This window comes from Talpa occidentalis, unplaced genomic scaffold (assembly GCF_014898055.3).
Source record: "Talpa occidentalis isolate TD23 unplaced genomic scaffold, MPIMG_talOcc4v2.1 talOcc4.7, whole genome shotgun sequence".
Classification (NCBI taxonomy): Eukaryota; Metazoa; Chordata; class Mammalia; order Eulipotyphla; family Talpidae; genus Talpa; species Talpa occidentalis.
In genome coordinates, this window is record NW_023605083.1 from 37,900,220 (window position 1) to 37,914,136 (window position 13,917).

The following is a 13,917-nucleotide window of genomic DNA, read 5'->3' on the forward strand; positions in this document are numbered from 1 at the left end:
TCCTTCCTCTTAATCACCTTCACTAATATTCACCAAAATTTATTTGTCTACAAGTTACTTGGTCTTTTTTTTTTTTTTTTGTCTGTTTATGTTTTGGCTCCATGAGGGCAGGGACCAATTATTTCTATCTCATTCACTGCCATGGCATTTAGCACTGGGCCTGTCACATAACAGGCACTCAATAAATATTGAATGAAAGAATGAATAAAGAGGGGCCTCCCTGGTGGCGCAAGGGGTTAAGTCTCAGCATTGTAAAGCTATCTGCAGCCACTGTAGCATAAGTTCAATCCCTGGTGAGGGAGCTAATCCACATGGCAAAGCAGACCTCTCCAATCTCACCTACTGCTCCCCTCAGCAGTGTATTTCAGTAGATCTGCTGGTTCTGCTCCCCACCCTGTCTCTGGTGAATTCTCTCACCACCAGCCCCCTTCCCACCTCTATCTCCCAGTAACTCTGGCCTACACCCCAGTTCTGGTATGCATAAATAAATAAAATAAATCTTAAAAAAAAGAATGAATGAAGAGCTCTTTCTCAAGAGCACCTCATAGGCTGGAAGACAGATGTAAACAATGATAATGATAGAGCCTTGGGGGTGATACTATATGCACAGAATGCTGTAAATAGGAAACTAGGAAAACAAGGTGGTTAAAAGCAGTTAACACTAAAGATGAGTGGCAACATTCAACTCCAGATTCTGCTATTTACTGAGCAACCCTGGCGAACTTTGTTAACCTCTCCAAACCTTGCTAGAATTGGCAAAATAGATATTCAAATTATGACCATATCATGGTTATTTGTGAGAATTAAATGGGTCATTAAATGTAAAGAGCCTGTCACATGCCGATGCATAGGAAATGGTAGCTATTTTATTTTATTTTTTAAAGTCTGCATTTTTTTAAAGATTTATTTATTTATTTATTTATTTATTTATTTATACAAGCACTGGGTACAGTCAGAAGCGCGGGAGGGTGAGAGAATTCACCAGAGCCAGAGCGGGGAGCAGAACAGGCAGAAGGACCAAAGTACACTGCTGAGGGGAGCAGCGGGCGGCAGGAGAGGTTTGCGCGCCATGTGGGACCCTCCTCCAGTGGCCAGGGAGCATCCGGGGATCGAACCGGTGCCACAGAGGCTGCGGGCAGCTTCGCAACCCAGTGCTCAACCGCTGCGCCACCAGGGAGGCCCGGTCGCTATTTTATTAATGGAAGATTGTGAGTTCTTAGGAGCGCTAGTCAAGATTTACAAGTTCACATATGTAGACTGAAAAAAAATGTTGGCCCCTTAAAGAGTTACAGTTAAAACTGTAAGATCAGAATTGACCTTTTTAAAGTGACTACCCCTGGTCTCATTTATCTTACCAACATTTTCTTAGTTTTTTCTTTGGAGGAAAATAATTAATTATTCAAAACAGTACCAGTTGGAAAATAACAGGTGATACCAGGGACTAGGGTGACGGTCCTGTTCTTTTTACCACCAGAGGGCACTGATCAGTCAATCAGGACCTGTCATTATGAAACAACCTGAGCAACATCTAGGAAGCTGTTTCTGCCATTCATTCTTTTGACAAATATGTTTTGAGTACCTATCAGGTGCCAAACATTGTAGTAGCTTGTATGTGGTTATAAACAAGGCCTGTTGTCCTTATGGAATTTATACTCTGTGTGGGTGAGGGTGGGGTTAAAATTTGTTATTTTTTTGGTTGTTGTTGTTATCCTCTTCTTGCCATTGGCTATAAGCACTGAGAACAATTACTTAGTGTCTACTTTGTGTCCAAGGTATGCCCTGTTGCTGAAGATCCAGGGATGAATAAGACACAGTTGCAATCTACTAATAAACAATGTCTTACCTCCTAGGATAAAAAGGGATGAGACAGCTCTGTGGAATTCTAGTTCCTCTGACCTGAGCATAGGGAGCCTTAAGTACACAACTCATTAATGCATTAGGATGTTAGCCTCCTAGGCAGGTGTATGTTTATTAGTCACCCAGTTTAGGGTCATGGTCACTGTGGATAGTTAGTTTGAGTTTGAGAGTTGATGCAAGCCCAAGGAAAGGTTTCTGGTTTGGTTGTCAGTTATAGTGATTTATGCTAAGAATTTACCATCTTCTGGATCAGGTTGAGGTTACAAAGAGTATATGTGGGTGAGATACTTTGAAGATGAACTTTTCGCCTATTTGTCTACTCATGGTCTTGTTATTAAAGGTATCAACATCATCTCCCACATTTCCAGGCCAACAACAATCTTTTTGTTCCTTGAGTTGAGGTAGAGGGGTAGTCAGAACCAGTCATAGACCCTGTTTTGGGAAGGGGGACTGCAGTGACAAGACATTCCCCCTCATCTGGAGTGCACTCTAATTCCAGAGGAATTTGGTCTGTTCACCTACAGGGTAGAATTGAGAGGTGGGGAGTGATTCTTTGAACTACTGAGATCTCAGATCTCGGAAGAAAAAAAAAATTAAAAAAAAGGTGTGTGGGGGTTTCCTTCGGTGTGGATTGGATATAGTGGCTTTTTTTTCCCCTTGGATTATAGTATAGAAAGGAGGTCAAAAAAAAAAAAAAAAGGTAGTTGTAGGGCTTCCTTGGTGGCTCAAGGGGTTAAGCACTGTGAAGCTGTCCGTGGCCTCTGGGCCTCTGAAGCATGAGTTCGATCCCCAGCCTGCCAGGGAGCTACCCACAAGGCACAGCAGACCTCTCCTGTTCTGCCTACTGCTCCCTTCAGCAGGGTATTTCAGTTAGCCTGCCTGTTCTGTTCCCCATTCTTTCTCTGGTGAATCCTCTCACACACCACCCACCTCGTACCTCTGGCCTGTACCTCAGTTTTTTGTATGCATAAATAAATAAAAATCTTAAGAAGAAAAGCAGTTTTTTTTGGAGGGTGAGAGAATTCACCAGAGCCAGAGCAGAGAGCAGAACAGGCAGACTGACGAGGTACAATGCTGAGGGGAGCCGGGGGACTGCAGGAGAGGTCTCCACGCCATGTGGGACCCCCGGTGGCCAGGGATCGAACCAGCACTGCAGAGGATGCGGGCAGCTTTGCAACCCAGCGCTCAACCACTGCGCCATTCAGGGAGGCCCAGAAAAAGCAGTTTTATATGGAAGATACCTGACATTGGAGATACCTAAGGCAGGTGATGTCATCTGATATTATGTGCCTTTGATGTGATGAAAATGTCATCTTAGCTCTGTCACTTTCCCCCAAAACCCATAATTCCATTTTAATTCTAAGAAAAAAATCACAATTCCTAATTGAGGGACATTGTGCAACATAATACTCGTGCTTATTAAAACTGTCAAGGTCAGGGCCTCCCTGGTGGCATAGGGGTTAAGCTTCCTTGCTATCACTACCTAGGCCTGAGTTCCATCACTGGCCAGGGAGCTAACCCATATATGGTACTGCAGATCTCTCCTGTCTCACTTGCTGCTCCCCTTAGCAGTGTATTTCAGTAGATCCACCTGTTTTGCTCCCTACTCTGTCTCTGGTGAATCCTCTCATCCCCCATTTCCCCCAGCACCTCTGCCCTACATCCCAGGTCTTCTATGCAGAAATAAAAAATAAATCTTAAAAAATAAAACTGTCAAGGTCATCAAAACAAGGAATGTCTGAGAAACTGTCAGTCAAGAGGAAGCTAGGAAAACAGGAAAATTAAATTAAATATAGTGTAGTGTCCTTGATAAGCTCCTAGAACAGAAAAAGGCCATTAAGTGAAAATGTAAGGAAATGTGAGTAAAGACTTTAGTTAATAATAATGAACCAATCCACATTATTACTATGAGTAGTGCTATACATAAATACTATACTAATGTAAGGTGTTTAATAAGAGAAAATTGGGTGCCTGGTTTTTGGGAACGCTGTCTTGTCTTCTCATTTTTTTTTTTATAAACCTAAAATTGTAGTTTAAAAAAAAAAAGTCTACTAAAAATTGGAGGGGTGGTATCCGGAATACAACTTAGGCTTTTACAATTTTTTTCTTTCTTTAAAGTTCCTATTTATGGGTCATTTACCAAGTGCCAGTCACTGTACTAAAAGCTGTATGTAACTCTCATTTAGACTTTACAATTGCTTGTGTTGGGTATAATTAAAAACTCTTTCACAGAAGCAGGAGAAAAGAGAAGAGGTGCTATCATGTAAATGGTGGAGCCAGGGCTAGAACCAAGGATCTTTCTGATCTTTCCAAAATTCTAAGTGTGTGGAACTCACACTTTATCTGACCTTTCTAGGAAATGTTTCAGCAGCTATCCTAAGGGCACGCTTTCCTGAGAAAAAGGGATGTGCTAAATCGTGGAGGTTGAGGCTGTCTCTACATCTCACTTCAGTCCTTATTATCTCCAAAGTCCAGTTTTAGGTTAAGTTGAAAGATCCTGCAGGCGTTCGAAGTTCAACCACAGTACGCGTCAGTCTACAAATGGGTGAACTGCGGGTTAGCCAGAGCAATTGCCCCAAATCATAGAGAAGGGCCAGGAACGCAGGCTGAGTCCTTATTTCTTTCTTTCCCACAACTTCCACGTTGTAGTTAGCCAGGGAAGTAGAAATTGGCCCGTCTACCGTCCCATTCCTCAGATGGAAAGCCGCCCCCCCACATGGGTGCCACGCCGCCCTCCAAGCGCGCAGTCGGGGGGCGCTGGACTGGGGGGGGCTGTGGGGGCGCTTCTCGGCGAGGACCAGCTGAGCGCAGGGAAGGCCGGTTCCGTGTCAAGGGAAGAGGCCTACAGAGACCCCAGGCTCCTCGGGGGACGCCTGTGGTTACACCTCGAAGGCAGAGCGCGGTGACAGCTCTAGGCCCGGAGGCCCCTTCCCGGGCGCTCCTCGGGGAGGGCGGCGTCGAGCCGCACCACCGTCATTTTTGGGTCCCAGCGGCGACCCTTGGCCTCCGCAGACGCTTGGCCCTTTAAGGGCGGGGACCACGCGCCGGCGTCACAAAGCGCCGCCGCCGCGCCGGGCGGCCGGAGAGACCGGGAAGTAGGAGGAGGGGGAGGAGGAAGAGGAGGGGGAGGGCGGGGGAGGGCGCGGACGGAGGAGGGAGGGGCGCGCGCACGCGCGTCGGGCCTCCCGCCGCCGAGAGCCGCCCCCCCGCCCGGCGCGGGCCCCTCCTCCCTCTCGCCCTCCCTCCTTCATCTGGGCTCCGTCGCTCCCGCGGCGCGCGGCGCTCTAGCTCCTCGCCTCCTCCGCCGCCGCGGCCGCCCCTCCCCCCGCGCCGCCGCCGCCGCGAGACCCCCGCGAGCCGCGCTCCCCCGCCCGCCGGCCCCGCGCGCCCTCCGGCCCCGGCGGCCCCCGAGGAGAGCGAGCGGGCGAGCGAGCAGCGAGCGCGGCGCTCCCGGGCCGCCAGGCCCCCTGCCCTCCCCGCCGCCGGCCTCCGCCGCCCTCCGCCGCGTCCGCCCCTCTCCCCCCCCGCCCCGCGTTGAGGCCCCCTCCGGGGGGGGGGAGGCCCGGGACCGAACCCGCCTAACTCCCGCGCCCTCCCCCGCCCGGCCCGAGCGTGAGGAGGAGGCCCGGCCCGCGTCGAGAGCGAGGAGGACCCGGGCCGGCCCGCGGGCCGTCTGGGGCCTGGTTCGGCCGGCCGCGGGGTGAGGACCGCGGCCCGGCGCCGCCCGCGCCCGCGGCGAGGGGCGAGGAAGGGCCCGTCCGGCCCGGCCGGAGCGCGAGGACTGGGGCCCGGCCCGGCGCGCCGCCGCGATGGCCCAGCAGCAGATGACCAGCTCGCAGAAGGCCCTGATGCTCGAGCTCAAGTCCCTGCAGGAGGAGCCGGTGGAGGGCTTCCGGATCACCCTGGTGGACGAGTCCGACCTCTACAACTGGGAGGTGGCCATCTTCGGACCCCCCAACACCCTCTACGAAGGCGGCTACTTCAAGGTACCCCCACCCCCCAGCCCCGGCCTCCCCGGGCCGAGGCCTCCCTCGCGGCGGCTCGCGGCTGTTTTCGGGCCGCGGGCGTGAGCGCGGGGCGCGCCGGGGGGCTGCTCGCCCCGGAGCCCCCTCCCCCACCCGCGGAGGCAGGAAGGCCTCGCTCACCCCGGGCTTTTCTTTGTCATGGGGCGGGGGCGGGAGGCCAGGCTGCGCCGGGAAATGGGAAAGCCTCTGTGCCTCGGCTGGCGGCTACGGGGGGAGGAGGGCTGTCTTTGTTTTCTTCCCCGGCCCAGGGTGTGGGGGAAGCGAGGGGGTCTGGCCTGGCGCTCTTGTCCTGCCTTCGGAACCATCCCGGCGCGGTCTGGAACTGCCCCAGAGGGCAGGGTGACCTGCACTGACTGGATTGGACCTTTCTTTTTTTGGGGGGGGGGGGGAAGGGGGGGGAGGGGTACTAGCTTGTCATTCTAGAGGCTGCCTGGTGACCTGACATTTTGAGGATTTGATGAGCTTCTTGCGTAGTGGTAGTGCCAACTTTGGCTTCCCGTGTGCAGGGAGGAAGAATAAGGACCCTGGGAATGGTAAACAAGGGTGCCTGCGTTCCCTTGCCATGATCCACGGCGAGGGAACTTGAGTGTAGCTCCCTTTCTGCCCTCATCCTGTATTGGCTTCAGTGGTGCCTCAAAACGTCCTTTGTCCTCACCGTGCCACCAGCTTTACTGTCTTTTTTTTTTTTTTTTTTCCGCCCCCTTCGTGTACAAATATTCACGGAACGGAACATGTTATGCAGGGAGGTTGGGAGTTCTTCCCGCTGGAGAGACAAAGTTGAAGCCCTTTGCTCTGGTGGCTGACTAGTAAATGGGTGGTCTCACGCATGAAAAGTATTCTTTGAGGTGAGCTGGTTTCACAGAGAAGGACAGCTTCGACGGGACCGTCCAGACAGACATGTTTCCATTGTTTTCCATGATTTTAGAACCGTGGTTATCGTTTCTGGGTCCATTGCTCTTTCTTATTCCAAGGCAGATAATTTGTGATAGAGATTTTGTTGTTGTTTATCTGTTTTACCGTTCTCGAAGGTACTAATCACAGAGTAAGGTTGAATGTTTTGAAACGATGGGCAGACACAGAAGAAAGAAATGCTTGGGAATACATTTAATTTTTTTTTTTTTTTAATTTCTAAAGTTAAGTAAAACAGAGCAGTGAGTCAACAAAACAATCTTGTTTTGAAGGGAGGGGTTATCTTGGCAGAAGTTTAAATGAGCATCTTAGTCATGTAGTTATGATGTGTATTTTTAGGACTACCCCATTACTTTTGCTTCCTTCCCCTTCTAAAGGTAGAAACCTCAGTTTCAGTCTTGAAATTGGGTCAGCTTTGTAGAAAATATGAAGAAATGATGGAGCATTTAATATTCGCGTAGTAAAAGTATTTGTAATTGCATTGTCTTTACCCACCAGCTGTTTGCTTCATCTGTATGGTCACCATACACTATACTTTTCAGATGCAAATATTTGGCATCTCTAAGTAAACGTATGAATTATTAGGGACCCTCATTAAGTATAATGAATACATACTTAAGTATGTATTAAGTATAATGAATACATACATTTACGGTGCTTTAATATATATACACGTGGGTGCTCAGAATTGAATTTATGTGATAACTTTTCTATTTAGCAAGTCAACAGGCTAACTTGAGTGGATTCAAGTTTAACATTCAAAAAGTATCATTGTTTGGGACAATTGATAGTTAAGGTAGATGAAATGAATAGGGCATAGAATAATTCACTACAATGCTGTTGTTTAAAAAACAAGAAATGTGAAAGGAGATAATTGTAGTGTTTTTGTTTGAGTAACAAGGGATGTAGAAACCCTGTCAGCTTGGAGTAGGTAGTATGGAAAGATTTTCTGAGGCATACACTAAATTGTTTTTTAATTTCAGTCCTATTGAAAAGAATGTTTTAATTTTGTTTTTACCTTTAATTGTGACATATATACAGAATGTATGAAAGTTCTTGAACAAATTTTGTGCTTTAGTCTTGTTGAGAATTTTGTTCAGTTGCATTTTCGTCTACTTTTTCCCTCCTACTCTATTTTTCACCTTTCGTATGGCTATTTATTCCAATAGTGCTTCATTGGGAAATGGCAAATTTATGGTCTTGAGCAGTTAACACTGATGATTAGTTTAGAACTGTTGTGTGTTTTTTTTTTAATTTCATTGCTTTTGTCTTAAAACAAGGCTTTTAGTGTTCCACTACAGCTGCAGTTAAATGTTGGCACAGAGCTTTCTCTACCCTATTATCCCTTATCAAATGATACTCCTTGGGCATTTAGTATAATTTATTTTCAAGTTAAACTCTCTTCTCTATTTTGCATAAAAGTTTCTGCATCCTTTAACTTTTATATATTTTAATAGAGTGCTAACTCATCTTTTTCACCATAAGATTGTTAACTTGACTTCCTTTTGTGATGGAGACTTGTTAGACCTGTATTTCAGAAAGTCTTTTGATTTATTTTGCTCTTATTTATTTTTTAAAACTATCTTGAATCCATGTGTGATTATTAGCTTTGGGAATAAATGGGTGTAAAATGGCAGGGATAGCTTCTTGTGTCCTGCATATATACCTCGAGTTTTTTGCTTTGTTGCGTTTTGTCCAATTTCTTTATCTCATTGACTTACTGATTGAATTGCTTTGTTGCATTGAATTTTTCCTTGAATTGTAAAGGACCATGCAGGAGACCAGTAGACCACTGAGATCACCTATGAGCTTAATTTTGTTACTGTGGAGTAACTTGGAATTTTATTATGTTACTACGAGAATAAAATGTTTATCAAGTCAGCACCCCAGTTCCTACAAAAAGAATTATCTTTGCAAATTTCTCCTGATGATGATTGTAATTTAGCGTGCTGCTTTAGTGTAGAACCTCCCTGGCACACCTATGTTATTTATCTAAAAGCATGATAGCAGCCAGTAAATTTTAGAGCTCAGAAAGTGAGTGTTTTCATGATGTGCATAAAATGAAAACTTGAATAATGTGGAAGCCTTAAAGTGCTGGGTTTTTTTCCTTCATTTTTTTAAAAAAATTTTTTATTTGTTTATGCACACAAGAGCTGGGTACAGGCCGGAGATGCAGGAGGGTGAGAGGATTCACCAGAGACAGAGTGGGGAGCAGAACGGGCAGATTGACTGAAAACACTGCTGAGGGGAGCTGTCGGCGAGTCAGGAGAGGTGTGCTTCGCCATGTGGGTTGCTCCCTGGCCGGCTGGGGATTGAACTCGTGCTGCATAGGCTGTGGATTGCTTCACAGTGTGGTGCTTAACCCCTTGTGCCAACAGGGAGGCCCTCATATTTTTTTAAAGATTTATTTTATTTATGCATACAAGAGCTGGGTGTAGGCCAGAGGTGAGAAGAGTTGGGGAGTGAGAGGTTTCACCAGGGACAGAGTGGGGAACAGAACAGGCAGATCTTCTGAAATACACTGCTGAGGGGAGTAGGGTCGAGACTGGAGAGGTCTGCTGCACCATGTGGGTTAGCTCTCTGGCTGGAGGTTGAACTTATGGTGCAGTGGCTGCAAATTGCTTCGTAGTGCTGAGACTTAACCCCTTGTGACACCAGGGATGTCCCATAATTAATTATGGGGTCCCATAATTAATAACTTTGCAACATGTTGATTTCTCTTTTTCAGAGTTTATGAATATGAATGATCTTCATAAAAATCTTCATAAAAATAGAATTATGAGGTATAGGTGTTACAGATAGGATTGTAAGTCGTCATTAAAATAAAAACTTAAAGTTTCAAGGCCAGTTAGAGCACTTGTCAACATAACCACAGTCTATCATGATAAAATGTTCTGTTCCATCTTTGCAACTTACAATCATCCTTGTTCAGGTTCCAGAAGAACCTGTCTATTGGATGCAGGTGAAAAATGAACCATTTTACAAATTGGCCTACCTCAGCTAATTTAGTTGTGGGGGTGATAACAGTGATGAAGAGTTACAAATCCATGGTTTAGAACTCTAGAATTCAGTCTTACTTGAAAGATCATATTTAAAAGATTTATTTATTTTATGTCCTTGAACAGCTTTTGAACTATTTCACATAATAACTATAGATTTTCATGTAGATTGAACTTCTTTGAATTGGTTCTGTCAATGCAGAACTAATTACTTCAACTTTACTCAGTTTATACTTACAGACCTATTTTTTTTAATGATCTTATTTTTATTTATGATACAAGAACAGGGGTGTAAGCCAGAGGTCTGTGGGGGGGGGGTGAGAGTATTCACCAGAGAGTGTGGGGAACAGAACAGGCAGATCTACTGAAATACACTGCTCAGGGGAGTAGCAGGTGAAACAGGAGAGGTCTGCTGCGCCATGTGAGTAGCTCCCTGGTTGGCCAGGGATGGAACTGGTGCTGTAGAGAGGCTGCTGACAGCCAGCTTCACAGTGCTGTGCTTAACCTGTTGCACCACCAGGGAGGCCCTCTAAAGATTTATTTTTATTTTGTTTATGCATATAAGAGACAGAGTGGGGAACAGAACAGGCAGACCGACTGAAATACACTGCTGAGGGGAGCAATGGCGAGACAGGAGAGGTCTGCTGCGCCACGTGGGTAGCTCCCTGGCCTCCGGGGATCGAACCCTCACTGCAGAGGCTGTGGACAGCTTTACAGTGCTGTGCTCAACCCCCTGCATCACCAGGGAGGCCCCCCTTTTTTTAAGATTTAAAAAATTTATGCATACAAGAACTGGGGTGCAGGCTGAGGCTCAGGGGGCAAGAGGACTCTCTGAGACAGTGGGGAGTAGAACAGGCGGATCCACCAAAATACAGTGCTGAGGGGAACAGCCGGCGAGGTGGGAGAGGTCTGCTGCAGTGGCTGGCCATGGCTTGACAGCGCTGAGACTTCAACCCCTTCACCACCAGGGAGGCCCCTGTTGCTTTTATTTTATATAGAAAAATAATCACACAGCCCTCATTTCACCTGCCCATGTCTCAGCTAGTAATACCAAGTTGTAAGACCAGACTGCATGTTTGTTTGTTTCTTTTTTTAGTATTTAAGAGTAGGTTTATTGGGAAAAGGGACAGAAGCGTAAAAGACACTTGCGTAGACACAAGCACACAGAAAGAGCAGCCCTGAAAGGGATAGGTTTGCTGAGAGAGGCTGCATGGTTGGAGGCTGGCAGCCTTGAGAGCTGCCTCCGCTGAGGGAGGTCAGTGAAGAGAAGACCTGGCATGGTACAGGTCACGGGAAGGCAGAAGGTTGCTGTCCTGCAGAGGGAGAGAGTTGGTGAAAAGAAGCACCTGCATAGTCACAGGTGGGCAGAAAGACTGCTCAGACTGCTTGTTTCTAAAGCCCATGTTTTTACACTATTACTAACATCTTTGATCATTTTGGATGATGTTGAAATTCAAATGTATGGAGCCTTTTATAAAGAACTGTTTTAGGTGCGGCGCTGGTTCTATTCCCGGCTGGCCAGCGAGGGTCCCACATGGCACGCAGACCTCTTCTGCTGCGCCCATTGCTTCCCTCTGCAGTGTATTTTATCAGTCTGCCTGTTACGCTCCCCACTCTGGCTCTGGTGAATTCTCTCACCCTCCCGCGCTTCTGACTGTACCCAGTGCTTGTATAAATAAATAAATAAATCTTTAAAAAAATTAAGAAGAACTGTTTTAGATTTTACTTAAGTTGAAACTTACAAGGGTTATTATCTGCCTTTCCAGATTATGTGGTGGTACTGCTAGGATGTTTTAAGTTTTTCTCTCAAATTGCCAAGAGATTTTTTTTTTTTTTTAATCTTGGACTGCTTGAATTAAAGAATGATAAATCATATTGCAGAAGACTTTCTGTTGGCAAGTTGATACTTTTAATAGTAGCTTTCTGATACTTTAAGGGAAAAGTGGGATGGTGTTAATGTTAAGAAATATAAATCTAAGAAAATTAGGTTTAAAATTAGAAATGGTAGAACACCTCTGAAAAGATAGTGGGAGAATGTATGAAGTTAAGTTACTTAATACAATATTGGTTTATGCTTTAAAAATAATGCCATGATATTTTCCTAAGTATTTTTTTTAAAATATTTATTTATTTATGCATACAAAAGCTGGAGTGCAGGCCAGAGGTGCAGGGGGTGAGAGGATTCACCAGAGACAGTGGGGAGCAAAACAGGTGGATTGACTGAGATACACTGCTGAGGGGAGCAGCAGGTGAGACAGGAGAGGTCTGCAGCGCCATGTGTGTCACCTCACTGGCTGGGGATGGAACTAATGCTGCAGTAGCCACGAATTGCTTCATAGTGCTGACACTTAATGCCTTGCACCACCAGGGAGGCTGCCCAAGTACATTTAAACAAGTAGGAAACTTGAGCAGTTTAAAATGTTTTTTGTGTGTTCTTTTTCACTCTGTACTTCTGTACTTAGACGGATTCTTTACCTTTTTTTTTTTTTTTTTTTTTCTTAGAAGAACTGGGTGCTCGGCCATTGGTGTATGGGGGGCGGGGGGTGGTGGGGTGGTGGTGGTGAGAGGATTCACCAGAGACAGTCGGGAGTAGAACAGGCACATTTACTGAAATACACTAAGAGGAGCAGAGGGCGAGAAAGGAGAAGTCGGCTGTGCCATATGTGGGTTAGCTCCCTGGCCTGGATCGGATTGAACTCAGACCACAGCTGTGATAGCACTGAAGCTTTAACCCCTAGGCCACCAGCGATGTCTCTCTTTTATAGTATCTTTAGATTGGTGCAATAGTTCCTCCTTCCCCAAGTGCCATAGTTTTATTCTGTATTTGTACTTTACAATTTTATAATTCTTTAATTATCTGCTTTACTGTATTTATTGTATGGGCAGCTGAAGTGTAACTCCCATGAAATAATTTGTATTGTAGCTTATGTAGTAATTCAGATTGTAAACATTGAGTGATTACCTTGTTGAAAATAACTGTGACTCCATTTTTAATATAATAAGAATTGGCAAAGTTACAAAAACTTGGATAATATGCAGTAATCCTTGATAAAAACAGAATGACTTAAAGCATAGAAAATAGATTTTTAGGTTTACCTATAACCATATCATATATACACATACATACAAAGGCAAAAGAAAAATGTTTCATTATTTAAAAGTATATTTCATGTAATCTGAAACTTCATTTGAAATTGTTGCCAGAGGCACAGGTGCAATTAGACTAATGCTTCAATTGTCAAAAACGACTGAAAAAATAGTATTACTTATTTATTTTATTTACCAAATTGAATTCAGATCACTTTTCAGATTTGAATTCAGAGCCCTCAATAAAGAAATAATGATTTGAATTCAAAACAAAGCCCTTAATAATGAAATAATGATTTGCAACTAATAGAACTTTTGAAAAAGATGTGCTATAGGTTCTGAAGGCAGTTCTTTTTCCTTTATTTTTTTAATCAGCACATGGTAAGTTTATTTAGAAAAAGGAAAGAAATGCCTGCATAGACAGAGGTGGGCAGAGAGCTGTGTTTTAAAAGAGATAGGCTTAAGGGCCTGCATAAGTGCAGGGGGCAATCTTAAAAAATGAGCTACTTGGCCTCCCCGGTGGCGCAGCGGTTGAGCGCTGGGTTGCGAAGCTGCCCGTGGCCTCTGCGGCGCTGGTTCGATCCCCGGCTGCTCCCCGGCCACCAGAGGAGGGTCCCACAGGGCGCGCAGACCTCTCCTGCCGCCCGCTGCTCCCCTCAGCAGTGTACTTCGGTCCCTCTGCCTGCTCTGCTCCCCGCTCTGGCTCTGGTGAATTCTCTCACCCTCCCGCACTTCTGACTGTACCCAGTGCATGTATAAACAAAAACAAACAAACAAACAAAATAAATAAATAAATAAATGCCTCTATTAAAAAAAAAAATACTAAAAAAAAAAAAAAATGAGCTACTTGAAGGCAGTTCTTAAAAAAATCCTGAATTGTTTTCAGTGTTGGTAATATAGAACTGTTAGGGTAGGTATATAGCCAGCCTTCTCTGTTGTCTTTGCTCTGAAGGGGGCATTGCTCCTTTGATTTCTGGTAGTTGGGTTAAAGCAAATAAACATTTAATTACTTCAGGCCCTCTTGGTCTTATCTCTTTTAA

General features: G+C 45.5%; 1 protein-coding gene across 1 annotated transcript in view; it reads left to right on the top strand.

The window, feature by feature from the left end:
• The first annotated feature begins 5,266 nt into the window (after positions 1-5,266).
• Positions 5,267-13,917, top strand: part of UBE2R2 (ubiquitin conjugating enzyme E2 R2) — an 85,946-nt gene continuing 77,295 nt past the window's right edge. The window contains exon 1 of the mRNA XM_037494282.1: positions 5,267-5,843. Within this exon, the coding sequence (XP_037350179.1) occupies positions 5,667-5,843 (177 nt within the window). The 5' untranslated portion in view covers positions 5,267-5,666. The remainder of the gene's footprint in view (positions 5,844-13,917) is intronic.